Below are 23610 nucleotides of genomic sequence, written 5' to 3'. Positions count from 1 at the left end.
GCCCAAAAGCATAAAGAAACTCTTTATGCCAGAGGCCAACCATGCAGCTCCTGGAAGGGCAAGAAGTTGCTGTGCGTGAATCAGATTTGCCTGTTAAGCTAAAATGCCAGAAATTCAGTTTTGATCATTACCATGAATAATCTTGTTTTTTTTTGTTTTTAACCATGTTTCCCATGAACTTTAAATCCAAAAAGAGCTGAAGAATGGTGACTTTAATTTTGTGATGGCTGAATAGCATGTAAAACGAAACCTTTCACTGTATCTCGATACAGACAACAAACTAAACCCAGAAACCCGCAGACTGAAGGGCTTAGTTCACATTCTCAGGTATTTACTGTAATTTGTGTTGAAAATGCAAGAATCTGGTTTCAGGCTGGATATGTTTGGCCTCGCTCATTTTTTTCTATAACCAACTAATTTATGGTTGGCTGCGGCTGAGGAGGCATCTCCGAAGACAAATCAACACTTCCATGAAAGAAGAAAATTGAAAATGTTGATAATTCAATCAATATTTATCTCAACCATATTATAAATAAACAGAAATTTCTATTATTTTGTCTAAGTTGACTTCTCATTTGGTCAAATATTAGTCAAAATGAACTATTTTTCACAAATAACAAAGTTCACAGTGATGGACTCTGAAATAAACTGACACAAATATTTTTTTAAATTCATATTGTTTGAGGTGACCCCAAGAAGAGGATGAAAACAAGATTGCAAAAAAAATGTGACTACTTAGCCATCAGGAAGCCAAAATGGTGACTTGCTGCACATGGATTCCATAATAAAAACAGCAGATGGCACTAGGATATGAATGTCCACAGCTCCCAAATGGCTACAGTACAAAAAGCCAACATGCAGACACTGCAGCAATTGCAACAAAGGTCTGGAAATTAGACACCTAGATTTATCCTACCTGATGAATCTTTGTAGAGTTTAATAACCTGAAGCATAATAATAAATTACGTATTGTTAGAAAAAAATCTCACTAAGGAATTCAAGATGTCAGCAAATAAGATTTTCCTTCAGTCCACTTGACCACAGCCAGCTCCACGTGAAAACCACCAGTTCAAACTTGTTATTTCCACCCTTGAATATTTTCCAGACAGAATATCAAATTGTATCAATACTCATAGTTGTTACAAATAATGGCAGAAAACAAAATTGTAGGACTTCTTTCCCTATTATCTGTAATTATTTAAACGGTATGTTTCCATTATTACCAACCTGTTAACCAATGCTGATAATCTTCTGTCAGTTAACCCCTTTCAATTTGTAAAACAGGTCAATAAAGGGCAGTGACAAAGTACCACATGAGGAGAAGGAGAAAGGGGAGAAACAGTGATAAAGCTGGAAGAGTTAACTGTGGGGAGGTTTACATCAAAGACCCATCCTTTTCCAGATGTTGCAGATTGGATTGAAATTCAAAGCTTTCATTGATTTACTCCCTGCTCTCCAGTTCTCCTCAAATCACCCCTCTTTTAATTCCCCTATCTCTCCTCTCACTTTCTCCCCACATTACTTGTCTCCCTCTCAAAGGCAATTTTCCTTTTATGCTATGCAAAAATGGTTTAACAATGAAGATTGCAATTAACTTTTTAGAAGGATGAATTCATAATTACATGGCAGTCCAAATTGTATTAAGAACATTGAAAATGTTGTATTTCATTGCACTTCAACGTTAACAATAAATAACACGAAGAGCGTTTTTTTTTTCCCAGATTTCTCTAAGTCAACTGGATGGAGTTCTGTATGGATTGTGCAATAATTTTCCTTTATTGTGTATCAAAATTTGCTTTTCAGGTAATGGTTGAATTTCTTCTGTTTTTGTTACCTTTCTAACAAGCTTAAAAGTTTTTGTGCTCATAAAGAGTTGAGGGATATGTAGTTAAGGAAATATATTTGAAATAATTAATAGGATAGTGCAAAATACATTGAAGAGAAGGCATACACATACAGTTTGCTGTCAACTTGCATAAACATTTCTTTGTGTAAAATGCATTGATTGCAAAACATCAATGTGAATAAAGTGATGGAATACATTCTGAATTTTAATGAAGTGTCTGAAACCAAAGAAAGCAAGCTATTCATGAATAGAGCAGAAAATGGTAAATTAATGGTAGATTAGCAATGCCTCATCAGAAATTCATTTAAAAATATCCAAACCAATTTTGAAAAATAGAGTCAGATTCAAACAAGATCATTCAGCCAAATCACCTTTTGTCTGCTTGAACTCCAATCACTAGACATATTAAATTGATAATTTGCTCAAACTAACAAGAGGGTGAAGGGCAGATGTTAATCTCCAACTAATATGGCAGAAGCTTGAGGGAATTAAGCCTCAAACCATTTTTATGAAGGTTTTCAGGCTTGCTTACAAGTTCTCACACCAGGCAAACAAGGAGCTCATTGGAATTCAAAAGCCAGAGCCTGACAAGATCATGCTGATTCCCCCCACCCCCCCATCTATTTGCAGCAGAGCTCAGGATCCATTAGCAGCTTTACCCATGGCATGGGAACCCAAGAATCCTTTTTATTAAAGTCTCCTTGGAGAAACTAGTTTAGTCCCAGACTACTAGAAAAATGGGGACATCAAAGAACATATCAACAAACTAGTCAAATCCACCCCAATTACTGGTTTGACTTTTGAATTGCTCTTATCAAAGCAGCAAGCATCTTTTCAGCTGCTTGATCCCAATAAAAAGTAGTACTTTTTTTCCAGTCATGGTTACTCCAGACTCTTTAGATTTTTAAAAAGAGTTCTACCGCATTTTGGATGTAAACAGGTCTGGCATTCCTATCATTTGTATCATTGTAACCAACATTTTGCCTTCCAAAATTTCTTTAATGGTTCAAATTTCTTTTCACAGTATTATGATTGGGGCGACTCACCCAAAGTGTCTCCCTATTTCTGCCAAGGAAACCTTTATTTTTATTAATATTAGTAAGGCTTTATCTGTAAACTTGGGGGAGGGGTTAATTATGACAGCAGAACAGGTAGCACAATGTTGTTTCTGCGTTCACGAATGGGTTTGAATTTAAAGGTGCGCCGAGGGCCCGACAGGGACATTTGAGTTGGGCTGTCAGCGAAAGGAAAATGTGCTAAAGACCTGACTGAGATGCGAGCATGGGGGCGAGTCAGGTACCGCAGAAGGCTTGACCAGAACGAAGAGCCAGCTGAAAATGGGACGAGTCTCCCAAAGTGTCTCCCTATCCCTTCCCACAAAGAGTCCATATCTTTTTCCTGTAATGAGTGAGGGAAGGGGGGAGGGGGGGGTGGTTACTTATGACGGCAGCACAGTTTGTGTGGTAACTAGCACAACATGGCTGCAGTGTCAGCAACTGGGGTTCCGATTTAAATTTTGTAAGTTACAGGAATTACTTGATAAAAATGAAGGACAATAATACTGATTTTTTTTTTCCCAAATTACTTGACATTTTGCACACAGTCTTTTGAACAGTGTATTCTTAATGCAAGTGTATTAGTTAGGCATTGTAAGAGTGAGCTTCAGTCAATTGGAAAATCTGCATTTCTATAATCCACGTTCCCCAAAGGTGCCAGATAATGGGTATTTTACTGTACTTCAAAGAATTGAATACCGAAGATAAAAATTCAGTTGACATTGAAATAAGACAAAAATGGGAAATTAAATTAAAATCCTCAGGTTAGGGAACATCTGAAGAGAGAGAATTAGAATTAATGTATCAGGTCAATAATCTTTCATCAACACTGATGGGAAATTGAACTTGATTTGATAAGATCTCAAGTCCAACTGTATTGGTTACAATAAGCACATTTGAAATGGAAGAAGTGAAGGCATTGAAGGGATTCCAGTAGAATAAATGAACAACATTGGAAGGGGATAAAGTTTACATCCATGAACTTGAAAAGTGAGTTAAGATGATTCATCTGAAAAGACACCCAAAGCAAATTGCTTATTTCTATCAAACTTCAAAGATCGTGCCCAGATCATTCAAAATCAAGAGCAAAACGTAAATAAATGATGGCCAATAAAGATTTATATCTTGTCAAGAATATGGAACAAGAGAGGTTAATATTAACTTTGACTAAGCAGTACAGAACAACCAGGGGGGCATATGCAGGTTTGGAATGACATGTACCAGATAAATAGTGAAGAAAATTGGTGTGAACCAGTTAGTTAGCCTGGCCTTGAACCATGCAATAAAGACACGCTGTGGATAACAAATGTAGTTTCAGATGTGACTGGCAAAGACACTGAGCATCTTGCTTTGCAATACACAAAAGTGCTGGAGAAACTCAACAGATCATGCAGCATTTATAGGAAGTAAAAGGCGCAGTGAACTGGAACTCGCTGCATGGGTCGATTAGACCCTCTTGGCTCTGCCCCCATCGGTTCGATATAAACCGTTTTCCTGCCTTACCTCCAATTTACCTGAAGACCATTGTAGATACTGGCTGTTAAATGTAAGCTGAAAAAAGTTTGTTAATACTCAGAGACATGTAGAGTACTATCAATCACATTAAAAAGGGCAACCAACATTTTCACCCTGAGCCCTTCATCAATGTATTTTTGATCTGCTGAATTTCTCCAGCACTTGTACATTGCACTACATCCCCGGCGTCTACAGACTTTCCAGTTTAATTTATCTAAAGGAGGAGAGAATTGCTTGATCAGGTAAAGCAATGGCTGGAAGCTCATCAACCAGTAGAAGTTTGTCAGAAATGCTAATGTAAAGCTTTGGAATGATCGTGAATGGAACCACATCAGTGGAAGGTAACTAAATAAATGCTGAAGAAATGGATTTAAAACCTATCAACTTGGGAAAGAACAAAATCATGCAAGTTTCTAGGAATGCACATGAAGGTATCAGATTGTGAATAACCAAAAGCTATATATTTTTTAAAAATACACGGCACAGTGGGCCTTTTCGGCCCACGAGCCCATGCTGCCCAATTAACCTCCAACCCTGTATGATTTAAGGGTGAGAGGAAACCAGAGCAACCAGGAAACACATGCAGACATAGGGAGAACATGCAAACCCCTTACAGACCGTGCTGGATTTAAACCTGGGTCGCTGGCGCTGTAACAGATTTACGCGAACTGCTACGCTAACTGTGCCACCCAATAAATCGTAATAGAGAATTAAAATAGCTCATGGTGCTTGATGCAAAAGGAAATGAGAGAGAGACCAAAGCTATAATTAAAACAGTGCAGTGAAGAGGAACTTAAAAATAAATAATTTTAAATTTTAGGAGACCGTGAATAAGGCAGATGAACTTGCAGTCTGGACCAACACCTGGGATGTTGATGTTGAGACTTGGCTGCAAGAGAGACAGGACTGGCAGCTTGATGGGTTTCATAGATGAATAGAAAGGGAAGTAAAAGAGATGAAGGGGTTGCATAGCTTATAAGGGAGTGTTATAACTGCACTGAGAGGATATATTTTCAGGGTCATTCACTTAAGCAACATGGTTAGAGATCAAAAAGAAGAAATCACTCTGATAGGATATTATTTGCTATTTACTGGGACTTCCTTAGTGCCAAAGGCTTAAATGGGCAGAATTTGTTTGACAAGAAATGGCAAGTCAACAGTCCAACCAGGGAAGAGGCCATAATTGGCCTTGTATGGGGAAAATAAGCCTGGCCAAGTGATTAGAGTTTCAGTGGAACATTATTTTGGAAATAGTAATCACAATGCTTAAGTATTAAGATAGTTATAAGAACAAGGATAAACCTGAACCCTGTGGGAGCAAACTAAATTTAAGGGTGGGGGCAGCGGTTATCTGACAAGTCCACAATTTGACAGATAGGAATTGTTTCAGGATCGGCTGTTCAGAGACCAAGCATGTTCCAGTAAGGAGGAAGGGCATTACAAGAGAGGTCATGAATTTGGTTAAAAAAATATATAGGAAGTACATGCAAGGTTAAGGAAGCCAAAAATCAGGGGCCCTTGAGGAATATCAAGATGGCAAGAAAGAGCTCAAGCAGTGTCAAAAGGAAGCATAAAATATCCTTCACAAGTAGAATTAAAGAGAATCTCAAGGAACGTTATACATGTAAAAATAAAGGAATAAATGGGGAAAGGACAGAACTATCAAGGACAAAAAAAGAGACTTTATCCTTGGAGTTAGAAGATGTGAGTACTTTGCATCAGGGTTCACCAAGGACATGGAGGATTGTGAAAGAAGTGTGGAGAACACCACACTTTTTGAAATTGAGATTTTGAAATTGAGGGAGCGGTGGTGTTGGGTCTTTTGAAGAACATCAAGGTGGAAACAAATAAAATGGTAGCATTAAAGAGACTTCTAGATGGACACACAAATATGCAGGGCATAGGTTATGTGCACACAGCAGTGATTCGGTTTAACTTGCCGTGTTTGGCGGAGACACGGGCCGAAGGGCCATTTCCTGTGCTGTACTGTTATTTGGATAATGTTCTATAGAGAAAAGAGAATAAATGAGATGGTTTTGACAATATGATGTGAACTTAGCTTGATTCACTTTAGCTAACATTCCAAAATGGAATGGTGCAATGTTGGAGTGGCTGCCTTTGAGGACAAAAATTTAAACTGAGACTGTGTGCGCTGTTATTTTAGAACCTCAAGTCTGTGCCGACCACTATTCCGCTAGTCCCACTGACCCTCTCCCACTCCATAACACTCCAGACCTTTCCAATCCATGTATCTATTCAATTTATTCTTAAGATTGAGCCCGCATTCACATCAGATGGCAGCACATTCCACACTCACTTTTGAGTGAAGAGCTTTCCCCTAATGTTCTCCCTAAATCTTTCCCCTTTCATCTTAAAACTATGACCTCTCCCATTTATCTCCCCAATCTACATGGAAAAAGCCACTTGAATCCACTGTCTACACCTCTTATAATCTTGTCAACCTCTATCAAATTTCCCCTCATTCTTCTCTCCAAGGAATCAAGTCCTAACCGGTTTAATCTTTCTCTGTAACTCAACTTCTGAAGACCCGGCTGCATCCTAGTAAATCTCTGCATTCTTTCAATCATATTGATAACCTTCCTGTCGTTAGACGACCAGAACTGCACACAATATTCCAAATTTGGCCTCACCAATGCCTTAAACAACTTCAACATAACATCCCCACTCCTCTACTCAATACTTTGATTTATAAAGGCTGAGATGCCAAAAGCTCTCTTTGCAATCCTGTCCACCTGTGATGCCATCTTCAGGGAACAATGTATTCCAAGATCTCTTTGCTCCTCTGCACTCCTCAGTGCTCTACCATTTCTAGTGCATGTCCAACCTTGGTTTGCTCTTCCAAAATTCATCACCTCACACTTGCCTGCTATTTTTGGCCCATTCTCCCAAATGGTCTACAACTCTCTGCAAGCTTCGAAAATCTTCCTTGCTGTCCAGAACACCTACCTATCTTTGTGTCATCAGCAAATATGCTGATTCAATTTACTACATATCATCCAGATCATTGATATAGCCAACAAACAACAATGGTTCCAACACAGATCCCTGAGGCACACCACTTGACACAGGCCTCCAGTCTCTGAAGCAACCATCCACTACCATTCTGTTTTCTCCCACACAGTGGGAGAATCCAGTTTGCAACCTCTCAATAGATACCTAGGGTCTTTTGAATTAACCTCCCATGTGGGACCTTGTCAAAGGCTTTAGTGAAATCCATGCAGACAACATCCACAGCCTTTCCTTCATCTACACTCTGTTATCTCCTCAAAAATCAATACAAGATTTGTTAAACACTACCCACCACGCACAAAGCCATGCTGACTGTCCAAATACCTATATATCCTATCTCTCAGAATTCCTTCCAATAATTTGCCTACTACTGATGTCAGGCTCACTGGCTATAATTACCTAGTTTATTTTTGGAGCCTTTTTAAACAATGGGACAACATCAGTAATCCAATCTTCTTAGGCACCTTACCCATGGCTAAGAACATTTGAATAGACCTGCCAGGGCCCCTGCAATTTCTACACTAGTCTCTCTCAAGGTAAAACCTTCAAAGAATCACAATCTGGTCATCAAGACCTTCTATTTGTGAATACTTGTGATGTGAAAATTGCAGTCACATTGCCGACAGCAAGTGCAACAGTGATTTTTTTTTTAAAACTACAATTCATTAGTCTTAAAGCATTCTTGGATGTCCCAGATCTTGAAAATACAAGTCACTTCTATTTACAATCAGAAAATAAATTAATTTGTAAATGCTTTGACTAAAGATGAGCTGTTGAAAGATGATAGCAGATAAAAACTCAAGAACATAAGCCACAGAAGAAGTAGACAATTCAATACATTGCAGAGATCCTAGCTGATCATTTCGAGTCCCACTTTCCTGCTCTAACCCTATATCATTTGATTTCCATACTATCCAAAACCTATCAAAACTGCTCTTAAAACATTTAATGACCGAGGCACCAAAGCTTTTGTGATAACTTTATAGATATTCTATAGTCATTACAATTTGGATGAAGAAAGTTTTTCCTCACCTCAACCATGAATGACTGACCCCTTATTTTGAGACCCCTTTTGACCAGCGTGCTACCCCCAACCACATCTGCTGCAGTTTTGTTTAATAACCTCCCGAATGTCCAAACACACATCTATTCATTCTCCCTTTTCTATTTTGCTGATTGCATTTTCAAACACTTAATAGAATTGTCAAATACAATTACTTTTTCACCTATTCATCTAGTTTTCCGAGTACCTACTGCCACTTCTTTCATAATTGATTCCAGCATTTACTGTTGGAAAAGTATAGATCAAGATGGCAGGGGAAAAAAATGGTTCACTTGAAAAATGATGGGAGAAACACAAGACAGAAAAGTGAAAAAGCAAAAAATTAAAGCAGAAGAGAGTCTCAAGCAGACAATTAATGATGAATTCTTTCAATTTGTGTAACAATTAATAAAGCAGGGTAGTGTGTTAAAGTGATTTCACAAATACTCAAAATATTAAAGAGTACTTTTTTTTATGTAAAACATTTCTAATTTATCCAGAATCAATTGAACAGCTGTCAGTTTAATACAGGATCTTGAGGACTCCAACTTTTCTAAGAGGACGAACCAATATAAACCTTGGGGCAAATTAATAATGTTGCAGGTTTCCTCACAACTGCCTGGGAGCATGGGACCTGATACACCAGAAGACCTTAATGGAGGAAAGTATAAAGGTCACAGTTATTTTTGTTAATAGCACAGGTTCAGAAATTTAACCATATTATTTTTGACTGCATAAATTGGCTGCTATAATTATAAACTCAAGCAATTATAACAACATGAAAAACATTCTTACAAATGTACATAATTTAGATCATCTAATCCCAATCAAGGTAGGCACACAATTATTATTTTTCATTGAAAACTCTAAATGGGAAATAGGACAAGTGACAAATCTTAATATTATGCCAAACTAAATTCAATTAAGATTTTACCTTGTTGCAAACATAGCCCTCAAAGACGAAAAGGTAGCAGCATCCTCTTTTAAAGCTTTAAGCTCATTACGAAGTTTCAGTATGGTCTCCGTAACCATTGATTTCTCAATTTCATATTTACTCTTCAAATTTGAAAGGGCCACTTCAGCCGTCTGAAAATAAAAACATTATTCTGTTTTTTCAAAAAAATGCAACATGGATGTGCATTTTAGTTAAACTGAAAATGCAACCCAGAAATAGAATTAAATTCAGTACAATTCTAGCAAAGACACGCTGTCCGTTGCATTATATAAATACGTTGCTGTTCCAAAAGCGATGCAAAAATTGTGCATGTTATCTCATTACAGGCAAATTAGATTTGTCGCATCCTAATAGTTACTAAGTGCACTTAAAATTAGCAAATTTTGTTAGCATGCACATATTTCTTAACTGATTACCTTAATACCTGGTTAACTTAACAACCAGCATTTAATTGAATTTAATTTAAAAGTACAAGGCCCACAGTTCACTGCCCATTCTTTGACATATTGCTTCAAAAATAATCACATCTCTACCTGCTTGTTTGCTTTGAGCACAGTTCTCAGTGTTGCTATTTGTTCCCTCTTGGTACTCAACAAGGACTTTAGTTTTAAGATCTCATCCATAAAAATTTCTTTGTCTTTATCTGTCACCACCCCCATTTCAGGGGATGCAGTACGTTGTTTGGATAGTTCGGTTGTTCTATCAACTGCTTTTTGAAGATGCTTGATTTGGTCTCGAATGACACCAATCAGGTTGTAAATGTTCATTGGTTCTTTGCGTGGATCACTGGCAAAAGATACTGGTGAGGGAGATGATGAAACAGGAGATGATGCAACATCTGCACTGCCATTTTCTATTTTTCCCATCTCGCCTGGAAAAATGCCCTTGGTAAGCAGAACTGGGGATCTTCTCTCTTTACCTTCCGGACTGCTGCGAACTCCTTTGCCTTCTTTAAAATAATCCAGTATCACTCGACTGGGTGTCTCATTGTTGCAGATACAAACATGGTTGTACAGATTAGCTAGTTCTTCACTGAAGGTGACAAGTTCGTCCTGAGCAACAGTCAAGCTACCCTGAGTTCCTTCAGCTACCTCACTTACTTTCTTCAGTTCCTTTTCTAGGCAGATAATCTGATCCTGCTCTTGTTTATTTGTTTTTTCCAGTATTTCAAGTTTCTCTGTCAAGGCTTGGATTTCACTTTCATTCCTGGTTTTCTCCTTATCATATTTATTTTCATTTTCAGTGTATTTAACCTTCAGATTTTTAAGTTCTTCTTTAAGTTCATTGACATCAGCCACAGCGAGCTTGTATTTGCACTCCAAAATCTCAGGTCCATTAATGTCGACCTCATAGTAGTCCCCATCTTCATGGCTGTCTCGCTCTTTTTCATTATCAAGTGCAGTCTGCCGTTCTTTGCTTGCCTGGAGTTTTTTCATGGCACTAACATGCTCGGTGAGTCTATTAACCTTTTCATGTTGTTCTGATAATGCACCTCTTGCATTTTCAAGCTGTTTTTGTGACTCTTGGAGAGTAGCAAGTAATGTTGTCTTATCCCTTTCTACCTAAAATGGCAATCAAGAAAAAAAATTAAAGGAACGACTTGGATTTGTATCACCTAATCAAATGTCCTTAACAGAATGAAAAATTGTTGTATTCCTGTTACAATTTACAGGTGGCAACCAATTTTTGTACAGGCAAGTTCCACAACAAGAAAACTCGGGAAATCCAATATTCATTCAAGGGAAAAATGCAGCCAAGGTACTGGAAGATAGCGAGCCATTTACTCATTTCGAGATCAATTCAAAGTGACAATAATTTAACACTTCTGATGGATAAAGGGCTTGTGACGAATATTCACAAACTAGTGAAATGAAAGTGAGAAACAGAGTGGCTAAATTGTGAAATTGGGATTATGAAAACAATGTCAAATTAATTTCATATGGATATAGACATCAAATACCTGTGATATCACAAGGGATGACTAAAGTTAACTGTTGAGTTTTTTTATTTTGGAAAATACGAGACCGCCATTAAAAATTATAGCATAATTGAAAACAGGCTTTGGTGTAATTATAGAGCACAAATTCAACATCTCAGCATTTCGAAGTACTATGGAAACTGTTGATGTTGAAATTATGGAGCAAAAAAAGACACACACAATCTGCTGTGTTACAATCAAAATACTTGAAATAAAAAATGAGATTAAATCAAAAATGGAAGACACTGAATAAAGATTGATTTTAAACCCAGTTTCCTAAATTTATCAAAATTATAAGTAAGTGCATTAGTTCAACATTTGTTCCTGAGAATATAATTTTCATTTGCAATTTTTTCAACTGTACATACATATTGGTACAACAACAAAGTATCAATAATTTCATAAACAAAAAACCCTCAAATCTTTTGATTTATATTGTATAAATTATTCCAATTTTGAACAAGATACAGTGTTACTTCAAATAGAAATGAATAGGTGAAAACAGGAGTATATTTACCAAATATTGTACTAAACTAAACAGCAAGCTACTTATCAAAATTTTAAGTCAACCACTTGGATTCGACAAAATCCCACATCTAATCTGGAGCCAAATCCTGCAATTGTATGTGGTGAATTCCTAGTTTTAGCAACATAATTTGGAGTTGACATCAAGTAACAAACCAGTCTCAGAAAAAAATCTTCAAGATTACTTGTATACATTGCTAAAGTATCTATTCTGAACAAAAATGACATCCATTTATGGATGTTTATGGATATACACAGCATTTTCATCTGAGAATCAAACGTGATATTCAAGGTAGGTTATGGGTATAAACCAAAATGTATTGCATCTTTAAAGCACATGAAAATCCAATTGATTGAATTCATAGGAGTAGTTTTTGTAATCAATGTGCTTTCACACACTAAAAAACACCAATGTCATGGTGAAGAAAGCACAGCAGTGCCTCTAATTCCTCAGGTATTTGTGGAGGTATGCTAGGACATAAGAACCCTTAGCAAACTTCTACAATTGCTTAGTGGAAAGTGCACTGAACGGCGAAATCATGGCTTGGTAAAAGAGCACCAATACCTCGGAGTGGAAAGTCCTGCAGAAGGTCGTGGACTTTCCCCACCATCAAGAACATTTACATAAACTGCTGCCATCAAGGAGCAGCAGCAATCATGAAGGATCCACATCACCTATGACATGCTCTATTCTTACTGCTGCCATCAGGAGAGAGGAATAAGTGCCACAAGATTCATACCATGAGATTCAGGAACAGTTGCTACCCCTCTGCCATCAGACTCCTCAACAACAAACTCAGACACATTTAAGGACTCTTACTTTGCTCATTTTTTATTAGTGAATTTTTTTTTCTGTATTGCAGTTTATTTAAATTTCTTTCTTTGCTTAAAGGTCTCCATTTTGTTTTTGTATCTTGTGTACAGTTTTTTTGCATGATCGATCGGTAAATATTCTGCCTAGCCTGCAGGAAAAATCTCAGGGTTGTATATGATGTTAAGTATGTACTCGGACAATAAATATGAACCTGGGGCATAAAGCAAACTGACAAACATTTCTAAGGAGATCCTTGGTTAATGGAACAAAAATGCATTTTCAATAAATTCCATTTTTATTTTAAGGAGACCGTGAAGCTCTCATCAAAGAAACAGAGGTTTCACAGTAATGTAATCGACGATTAATCAATTTAGTCAAAGATTCACTCAGATGCCTGCTCTTCACTGAGACAAACATTCACTTGCCCATTTTAACCCAAAAAACTAATTTTAAAATTGCTTTATTTGTAATATGTTATAATAGTGTCAAATTTGATGATAAATTCAATTGTCATATACATGAATGTCAAAAAGTGACAAAAGCTTCCTATCACTAATAACCAAATAAAAATGACATACCTGCAGGAGTTGCTGCTTCAGTTTCTGCATTTCAGATAGATTCAGCTCACTTAGCAAATCAGACACCAAGCTTGGCGCTGGCTTAAAATGATCATTTTTCTTTGGAGTGGATAGCTTATTGTCACCATTCATTTTGGTTAGACTGTTTTCAAAACCATTCACAAATTCATCATTGTTTGGTTCATTACCATCATCGCTAAACTTCAATCCATCCAAAGAGATATTCAGTTGGCTGGTGTACATCGAATCACTGAGGCTCATATAGTGAGATAATTCTTTACGCATGTTATTCTTCTGCTCGCGCTCATTCTTCAAAGTTTCCAAGGATTCCTCAAGTTGACGTTCTGCTATTTCTTTTAGTCTGATAGCATCTTCCAACTGACTGTTAAGGAATTCTGTGTCCTCTTCGAGCCTTTTAATTTCATGTTTAAGGCTTTCAAATTCAACCTGCATTATAAAAGAAAATTTCCTGAGCAAAATGGTATTTCACTGGTGACTAAATTAGTTGTACAATTGAGCTTTCATTAACCTCTCCCCATATTTATATTAGATTTACACATGGCATGAGGTTAACAAATGCATAAATTCAAATAAATACAATTTTTGCTTCAACAGCCAACAGATTCAATAGACACAAAGCTTTGAAACAAGAAAAAGTGCTTTTATTTTCAATGTTAATTGTTCTCATTGCAGTATCATCCAAAATGGCAACGACCACTTCCCCCACCGTCTCTCTGCTACCACCTTGATAACCACTCGTCTTGCACAACTTGCACCACAACTTCCCCCACCGTCTCACTGCTGCCGCCTTGATAACCACTCGTCTTGCCCCACAACTTGCACCACAATTTCCCCCACCGTCTCACTGCTGCCGCCTTGATAACCACTTGTCTTGCCCCACAACTTGCACCACAATTTCCCCACCATCTCACTGCTGCCGCCTTGATAACCACTCGTCTTGCTCCACAACTTGCACCACAACTTCCCCCACTCTCTGCTGCTGCTTTGAGAACTACTCGTCTTGCACCACCTATTCCTGATTGAGTTCAAAGTTCCTCCAGCTTTAGCCTTTCCTTCTCGGAACTAGACTTCACAATATGTGGACGTCATTATTAAATTAGATTTGATGCTAAAATTTTATATTTGTGACTCATTTCTTTCTTACAATATTGAATATTTTTCTGCATTTCCATCTTTCATGATCTTCAATCAGATTAAGGCCAAGTGCTCTTTGTGGAAAATGGAGCTCCAATCTAACAAGTCTTTCAAGTGATTCTTTTACCTTTTAAGGAACTTCTGGAAATCTATTTGCACCTTCTCCAAAACAAAATTATGAATACACTCAAAGAGATTTTTATTTCTCACCTGATTTTGTTTAAGTATTGAGACTTGCTTTTGAAGAGAGATATTCTCCTCTTCAAGTTCAGAATAATCTTGCAGAAGCCTTGTTTCACGAAATTTATATTCTTTAATATCATCACGCAAGCGATTTCTTTGCAACTCCACAATCTGATTGTTCTGAAACCAAAAATATATTTTACAGACATTAACCAATCCGAAAACCCACAAAGCATGCTGTAATTCTAATAGTTGACTTCAAAGTGGTACTTGCCCTTAAAAATAAATGTCACAAAAACTAGTTATTACAAAACCAAATATATAGGCATTACCTGAATTTCAAATCTCCACTTAGGAGAATTTTAAATGATAAATTATTTATGCCAACTCATTCCTCAATACGCATGTATAATACATCAAAACTTTAATTTTCATTTTATATTTAGCACAACCTCCAGCTTTGCTTTTTCTTTAAAAAATCAAAATCATTATCTTTGCAAAATAAACCTACAAATTTGACTTCAAGAAAGTCCAATATTTAAATACGCAAACCCCAAAGCAGTTTAAAACATTTTGACGTATACTAATTCAGAGGTAGAATTTAATTGTTTTCACAACAAATACCAAACTGACACATTAAAGGACATTAAAAATAATAATGCATTTTAATGCACGTTGACTGAGTGAAAAAGTACAGGGAGGTGTGTCAATTTTAAACGTTCATTTTTATTTCTATTTATTTAGTTAACATACATTTATCTTCTGCATTTTATTCTCCCCCCCCCCCCCCCCACCGGTTGATTGGATTCCAGATAACAGGAATTTTACTGTATATGTATAATCAGATAACAAACTTGAATTTTAACTATTTTGCTCAAAAAAGTATGTGATTCTTGAAGGCTCCTGTGGCTTTAGGTATTGATAGAGTTGTCAAGTCGTACATCACAGAAACAGGCCCTTTGGCCATGAGTGCACATCAATCATCAAAATACCCATTTACACCAATTCCACATTAACCTTTTTATTTTCCCCACATCCTTGACAACCGCCACCCAATTTAACAGTCCAAAAAATTCAGTTGAGAAAGAAAATTCTTGACACTAAAGCTGCTTTTCATAAAATCACACACCAACGAGCGACATGCCTGCTTTTCTATGGGCCTTTTCCCCTATCCCCTTGAGAACCACACTTGGGAAGCCTTTCAACATTTTTTTTCCCTGCTACAGCTGAACTTGATGTATGGATTTACAAAAATAGCAAAACAAATTTACCTCCCAACAAAATATATTTAACATGCATAATGATCATTATAAAGATCAATTACTCTTATGCCAATTACAAATTCTAATGATCACATTCCACAAATTTGCATAATAGCAGGAAGTTGAAGGAAAGCAAAATAGTCCAGGCCTTAAGTTTTCTTTTTAACCTTCGATATACTATATTTTCACTCATACAATGTGCACACACATATACCAAGAATTCTTAAATTCTGACAGACAAAAGCAATTTGCATTTAACTGGAACACGAGACAAAGCACAGCACATCTCAGTATCCACCAGTTAATCTCCTGCAGTTAACACCCAATCAACTTCCCCGGAAGTGTCAATCAATATAGATCAGAGGTTTTCAAGTTTCCCCCCCCCTAAACTCACATTCCACCTTAAGCAATCCCTATTCCATTTGCTCTGTGATTAGTAAGGGATCACTTAAGGTAGTATGTGAGTGGGAAAAAAAGTTTGAAAACCACTGTTTTAATTGTACCGAATTGACTCGGTTTCATAACTCCAAAGGAAATGGGCCAATGACAATTTTTCTCAAGCAAAATATTTCAGTAACAATTGGGTCTCAAGCAGTGATTTTCAACCTTCCTTTCCCATTCAAGCAATCCCTTACCAATCATTGATCATTTATGACATAGGGATTGTGCGAGTTTAGGGGGACAGTTTGAAAACCAGTGATAGATATCCTGCTGCAACACATTCGCAATCTTTATAGAGAGGAATCAATTAAATAAATCAAAGACAGGTTTCAGAGTTAAAAGTTAATTCTAATGTTGTCAATCTGATATGTTAATTTCCACCCTCAGGGACAGGTCAGGGCAATTATCATTGATAAGGTGCAATGCCCAAGCCAAAATGTCCTGTTTATGGGAAAACCATGGCATCAGTACAAAGATATTCTCAAGATCAAAATTTCCCATGCCCATCCGAAATTGTGCGTGTTCTTTCATATTATGTTCTCTTGCACACTATAACATTCCCATACTCGCTATAAATTGCCGGCATGTCCTGAGCTTGGTGATGCTGGCTCTGATAATCCCCGACGAGAGTAGCTGAAAGACGCTGTGTATGGGATGGAAGGGGTCCTCAATGATTTTGCACACCCTCTTTAGATAATGATCCCAGTATATCATGTTGATTTTGTGGTGAGGGAGATTCCAGTGATTCTCTCTGCCACTCTTTTGGTCCTGTGGATTGATCTCCAATCCATCACTATGCAGCAACAGGGCCACAGTGTGGTGCAACCGGCCAGGATGATGTCGTTAGAGGACCTGTAGAAGATTGATATAATGGTGGCCAGTAGCTTTCAGTCTTCTCAGGAAATGGAGATGCTGTTGCACATTCCTGATGAGTGAGGAGATGCTGAATGTTCACGATACGTCACTAATTAAGTGAACTCCGAGGAACTTGGTGTTCTCCACTCTCTCTACCCAAGAGTTGTTGATGTATAGTGGAGGGTGGTGGTTCCTGGTCCTCCTGAAGTCCATGATCATCTTCATTTTGTCCACATTGAGGCTCAGGTGGTTACTCACGCATCATTTCACAAGATTTTCTACCTCTTCTCTGCAGTGCAACTCATCTTTGTTGCTGATGAGGACAATGACTCCAATAGTGTCATCATCTGCAAATTTGATGACACTATTGGAGCTGGATCTGGCGATGCAGTCGTGAGTCAGTAGCATGAACAGGAGCAGACTGAGCACACAATTACGAGGTACGCCAGTGCTCAATATTCTGCTACCTACCCAAGACAGACTGTGGTCTTTCCATTTGGAAGTCCAGGATCCAGATACAGAGAGGGGCATCGAGACCCAGCGACGAAGCTTCTCCACCAGCCTCTGATGTATTATCATATTAAACACCAAGCTGAAATCAATGAGGCATCAATGGTATATGAGGCGTCAATCTCTAAGTGGCCAGGGCATAATGAAACAACAAGGCTATATCATCGTCTGTGGAACACTTTCTTCCAAAGACAAATTGAAAAGGATCCTGCATCTCTGGGACGCATTGTTTGATTCATTCCTTTACCAGATGGTCGAAGCATTTCATCACTGTGGAGTCAGTGCCAGAGGGTGGTAGTCATTGAGGTCTGTTATTGTCACCCTGTTGGGTACTGGGATGATGGTGGTTATCTGGAATCCTGCAGATCAATGGACTACTGCATTGAAATGTTGAAGATGTACGTGAAGACATCCATCAATTGGTTTGTGCACAGTACCCGACCAGGTATGTTGTCTGATCCCACCACTTTGTGTGGGTTCACCTTGGATAGAGTTCTCCTCACCTCGATATACAGAGGGCACATTCATCAGGAGGACACTGAGCTTTCTTAGGCATTATCCTGTTCTTCCCATCGAACTGTGCAAAGAAGGGAGGAGTCATTGTCCTTAATTCACATGGTTGATTTGTGATCAGTTATAGTCTTGATCTCTTGCCAGTGTCACACAACTGTCTGTGATCTTGTGTGTATCCACACTTGTCCTTCCGGATTGCACAGAGGAGTTCAGCCCTGGCTAATCTTAGCGTCCTGTCCTGAAGGCAGCATCACAAGCTCTGGGAATAGCCCAGAATTCTGGATCCAACCATGGTTTCTGGTTAGCCTAGTTGTCAAGCATCTGATCTCAGTGACATCCTCACTGCATTTGCTGACATACCCAGTCAGTGAGCTTGTGTACACCTCTATGTTTACATGACTGTTATAAAGGGCCGCTTCCCTGAAACAGCTCCAGTCAGTTGCCTCAAAGGAGTCTTGCCATCTCTCGACTCAACCTCCCCCCCAGCCCAAAAAACCAGCCCTCATCCTGATCTCCCTGCGAACTGACCAACTTTGCTTTGCCAGTGTAGGCCAGGGTTAGCAGGACAGATATATGATCCGAATAACCAAGGTGGGGAGGGATGCAGCCTTATAGCACCGGGGACGTTGGAGTACACCTAATCCAGGAGTGTTCTCTCCTCTGGTAGCAAAGTTCACGTGCTATTCAAATCATGGCAAGACAGTTTTCAGTTTGGCGTAATTGAAGTTGCCAGTAACAATCATGGCACTGTCAGGGTGGGAAGCTTGGACTTTGCAGATGGCACCATAACACTCCTTCATGGTGTTTCAAGCCCAAAGGACTCAAAAATTAGCAGCAACATAAATTCACCAAGAAAATAACTACTTATCAAAAATGGTTTTATTTTCTTAATACACAAGATCAATATTTAATTTATTTCTATCAACTTAACTCTCCTTACTTAACCCCCTTCAAATTTTAAGCACATGTTTATGTAATGTTTATGTTCAGGAAAGTTCTTTTTCTCTGTCCAATCATTCATTTTTCCAAATTCACTGGTATCAGACAATCTTCCATACTGTGCACAGAATTAAACATCATCTTCACCAGGCTCTGGTGCTTTAACTTATTACTGCTCAGGAAGGTCTGTGTTGGTTTCAGAGAGATGTTAGTTCTTTATTGGACACACACAAACTGATCTCCTTCAATCAGCCACTGAATTGTCTTGCTGAAGAAACTTGTCCCCTCGTGGGTTTTTCCAAAAGATAATCTCTTTTTCCAGATTAGCACAATGAGTTCTTTTTTCCCCTCCTATTTCAGAAGGAACAAAATAACCTGCCATTGCCTCTTGTAATTGACTACAAGGGTTTAGAATAGGCTGAACTCTGTACTCAAATGAAATTGGGTCTTGCAGCAAGTCTCATACAAGTACTCTCCCATTGTCTCAGCAAACCCAATTTGAGACATGAAGTCTGCTCCTGCATGGCATTTGAGATGTTTGTGAAATGTGATCTAACAACTAAAGCTCACAATTTTATCCCTTTTAAGATGTATTTTATCATAATTTTATTAATCCATACCATAAGAATGACTTCATTCATTACTCAAAAGCAGAATGTAGATTAAAATGCCAGTGTACAGTGAAAAATGATTGTAGAATCACAAATTAATTACATACGTATCTACTATTGCAAGCATATGAAATGCTTTGAGGAGGCAGATGATTGCAGGGCAATTGGTGTCTTTTTTTAAAAAAACATTTGAAATTTGGAATAGCTAACCTAATTCATGACCACGATTAAAAAATATGGAATGAAAATAGAAAATGCTGAAATCTGCACAAAAATGGGAAGATTAAGCCAAACAACTCTGTAACTAGGTCAGGTCAAAACAAAACAGCAGAGAGAGAAATAAAGTTGATGATTCCAATTATAAATTACATTAATTTTTAAACAGTAGATCAGAACCAGACTGTCTCTAAATGGAAAATATTTTATTACTTGGAAACAACCATGAGAAACAATTATTGAAACAAACCAAATTTGATCACTACAGGTAGTCAAATGTTAAGATTTTGGCTATCAATATTCTACAGCAATAGATAAATGTGGTCATTAGTAAATTGGTTATCCAAGTTAAACAAAGAAATTGAGTTCTGTAATAACAGAATAGTTTTCAATCTAAATGTAATATAATTTTCCCCAGATAATCTCAGTCAAACATCTGCCAGGTAAGTCAAGTCCAAAATGATATTAAAGCAAAAGAATATAATGACAAAAGCTTTTCTAGCCAGCATCAAATGATACATTAAAGGCCACTGCAACAATTGAGATGAGACCAAATAGTTCAGGGAACAAGGATTAATAGAGAAAGAGCTTTTTTTTCCAAAGACAGTAATCAATACAGTAAAGCGTCAAATCAACCAAAATACAGTACAATTAGTGCAATGCTGTTACAGCGATCGGGACCAGGGTTAAAATCCCGTGCTGTAAGGACTAGGGTTCGAATCCTGCTCTGTCTACCCACGTCTGTGTGGGTTTCCTCCAGGGGTACCAGTTTCCTCCTACTGTTTGAAACATATGGAGGTTGGAGGTTAATTGGGTGGCTCAGGGGCCAAAAAAACTGCACCAGCCATGTGGATTTCACAATAAGTCAAACAGAAAATAATATGCATTTTCTTTTTAAAAAAGAGTTGCTCTCTCCAATCTTCCCTGTTGAAAATACACGTTTAATTATTTCTCTTGCAGCCATTTATTTTTTAAAACCTGAGCAAAGCAATTTCTAAAGAAGGGACAGCACTGGATCTAATTAGTATCTTTTGACTCTTGATGTTTTTCATTTCAACTTTATTGTGACACTGATGGAAAGGATATTGAGAAAAGGATTTTTTTTAAAAAAAAGGGGGGAACCCAGTGCTGTCTGTAAGCAGTTTGCACATTTTCCCGTGTCTGTGTGGGTTTCCTCCTACCCTCCAAAAACGTACAGGGTTTGTATTTGGGTGGCATGGGCTCATGGGCCTGAAGAGCCTGTTAACCAAGCTGCATGTTTAAATTTAAATTTGAAGAATTGGCAGGTGTAGGAAAACTGAAAATCAGGGAGGAACTTCAAGAGCAGTGAAACTGTTGGAGAGTACTTAAAACAAATTAGGACAGAAAGGTGGGGGGGGGGGTTAGAAATGAAACACAATTAAGAATAACCCCAATTCACTAAGTAGATAAAAGGGGGGAAAAAAATTAAAAATAGGGCCAAAATTGCAATCCTTGCATGGAGCGAGATGTCGTAAATGAACATTTCTCACCTGTATTCATCAAGTAATGTGATTGAAAATTCAAAGTGGGGGAACAATGTATTTGATATCTTAGCTAGCTCAAAGGTGGACATATCAATGAGGACCTGATGAGATGCATCCTAGCTGCTAAAGGATGGTAAGAAGATTGCTAAGGCCTCAGCTGCAAACATGGTACACTTATTTAAGAACAGCAGGTAATTACAGGCCTGTAAATCTAATGTCAGGGATGGGAAGGTCTTTGGTAAAATTCTGAGGGATGGGATTAATCTGAATATTTTAGGTCAAGGATAAATCAAAGATACCTCACATGACTATTAGGGACAGATTCCATCTGACCAATTTGATTAAATCAAAAAGTAGCAACAGAATGAAATTGTGAACAGTGGAGTTCACATCATATAATTGGACAAACAAGGCCTTTGACAAAGCCCCACGTTAGAGACTGGTCCAAAGGTTTGTAGCCCATATAATCCAGGCCAAATCGGCAAATTAAATCCAAAACTGGTTAGGCAATAAGAGAGAGAGGGTCATGGTGGAGGGTTGTTTTTTTGATTGGAAGCCTGTGACCACAGGGTCTATAATGGGATCCTTGTTGTGTTATGCATGAATTATTTAAGTATGAATGCAGGAGGTATGACTGGCAAGCTTGAGATGACAAAAAACTTTCTTTGATTGTGAGGATAGTTGGAGGCTGCAGTAAGATGTTGGTTATTTGGCAAAGATTGGCAGAGCAATGATAGATGGAATTTAATCCTAACAAAGTCCATGATTGTGAATTCTAAGAGGAATAAAATAATGCCATAAGCCCTCATGGTTCTGTGAGAGAAAAGAATTGCAGACTACAAGTCCAAGCATACCTAACGACATTCAAGCAGATGATGTAGTGGTCTAGTGGATTTGAGCCTTCATTAGTTGAGGCATAGACTACGAACAAGAGCAGTGAAATTGAGGTACAACTGTAAATAACAGTGCTTAGGCCACAGATGAAGTTCTGGCAACCAGACTGTAAAAGGGTTGATGACTGGATTGTGGAGGATGTAGAGAAGATTCAACAAAATATTTTTTTTTATACAAGAAAAAGCATTTCATTTAAGATGGAGAAGATAATCTGGGTTTGCTTTATTTGGATCAAAAAAAAGCTCTAATAGAGCTGTTCAAAATTGTCAGGGGCATAGAAAGGATAGATTGTGGAAACTTTCCCTTAAGTGAAATATTTAAAAAGAGCACATCTCTGATGGCAGGTGAACCGGCTCCGCATCTTATGGTTGCAGCAGCAGAGGAGCCGTGTCAAGATGGTGTCGCTGAGATAGTCTTTTCTGCTGGCCGGGTCAGGTCCGCACGCGTGCAGGACAATGTCACGATGTGGTTTCTGGGGAGAGGGCAGGACTTACCCACGGCCTTAAGGCGCAGCGCGGGAAATTTCAATAAACAACTGGAGTGCGGATGAGTCCACTGAGTACTGGTCTCGTTCTTTTGACTCAGTTTTGTTGCCATTACATTGGTAACCCCGACAGGTCCAGATGTCTCTGGACTTCATATTATGGATGCTGCAGCAGTCAGTGCAGTCGCCCTCAAACTCCCGAATTTCTGGATGCTTAGCCCATATATTTGGTTTGTTCAGGCAGAGACCCAGTTCCAGATAAAGCAGATGACCTCAGACTCCACCAAGTACAACCATGTCGTCAGCTCCCTGGACCAAGAAATCGTGGCCAGAGTTGACAACCCCATACAGAACCCACCGGAGGAAGGTAAATATTCTGCTTTGACGGTGCTCCTCATCAGCACCTACGGGCTCTCTTGATGCACGAGAGCACACAGATTTATGCATCTGGACAGCCTAGGGGACAGGATGCCATCTACCCTCATGGACAAAATGCTCACACTGGCAGAGGGCCACAAGCCCTGCCTCATGTTTGAGCAAGCATTCTTAGACCAGATGCCCAATGACATCCAGCTGCTGCTAGATGATGTGGATTTCAGCAATCCCCACAAGGTCGCAGTGAAGGCGGTCATTCTCTTGCGCACCAAAAGAGAATGAATCAGCTGACGCGTTCCCAGATGGAGCAGCAGCCCTCGCACCACAGC

At 38.4% G+C, this 23610-nt stretch overlaps 1 protein-coding gene across 7 annotated transcripts in view; it reads right to left on the bottom strand.

Annotated features, from left to right (window-relative positions):
* LOC138764182 (protein bicaudal D homolog 2-like) overlaps positions 1–23610 on the bottom strand; it is an 82265-nt gene that overhangs the window by 34637 nt on the left and 24018 nt on the right. For all 7 annotated transcript variants that reach the window (XM_069939748.1, XM_069939745.1, XM_069939746.1 and 4 more), the window contains exons 3-6: positions 14704–14856; positions 13339–13785; positions 9977–11005; positions 9423–9574 (exon numbers count right to left, since the gene is read on the bottom strand). In XM_069939748.1, coding sequence (XP_069795849.1) covers positions 9423–9574; positions 9977–11005; positions 13339–13785; positions 14704–14856 — 1781 coding nt within the window. The remainder of the gene's footprint in view (positions 1–9422; positions 9575–9976; positions 11006–13338; positions 13786–14703; positions 14857–23610) is intronic.

This window comes from Narcine bancroftii, chromosome 5 (genome assembly GCF_036971445.1).
Source record: "Narcine bancroftii isolate sNarBan1 chromosome 5, sNarBan1.hap1, whole genome shotgun sequence".
Taxonomy (NCBI): Eukaryota; Metazoa; Chordata; class Chondrichthyes; order Torpediniformes; family Narcinidae; genus Narcine; species Narcine bancroftii.
The sequence above is the reverse complement of the archived record's forward strand: the minus strand, read 5'-3'. Positions and strand labels throughout refer to the sequence as shown.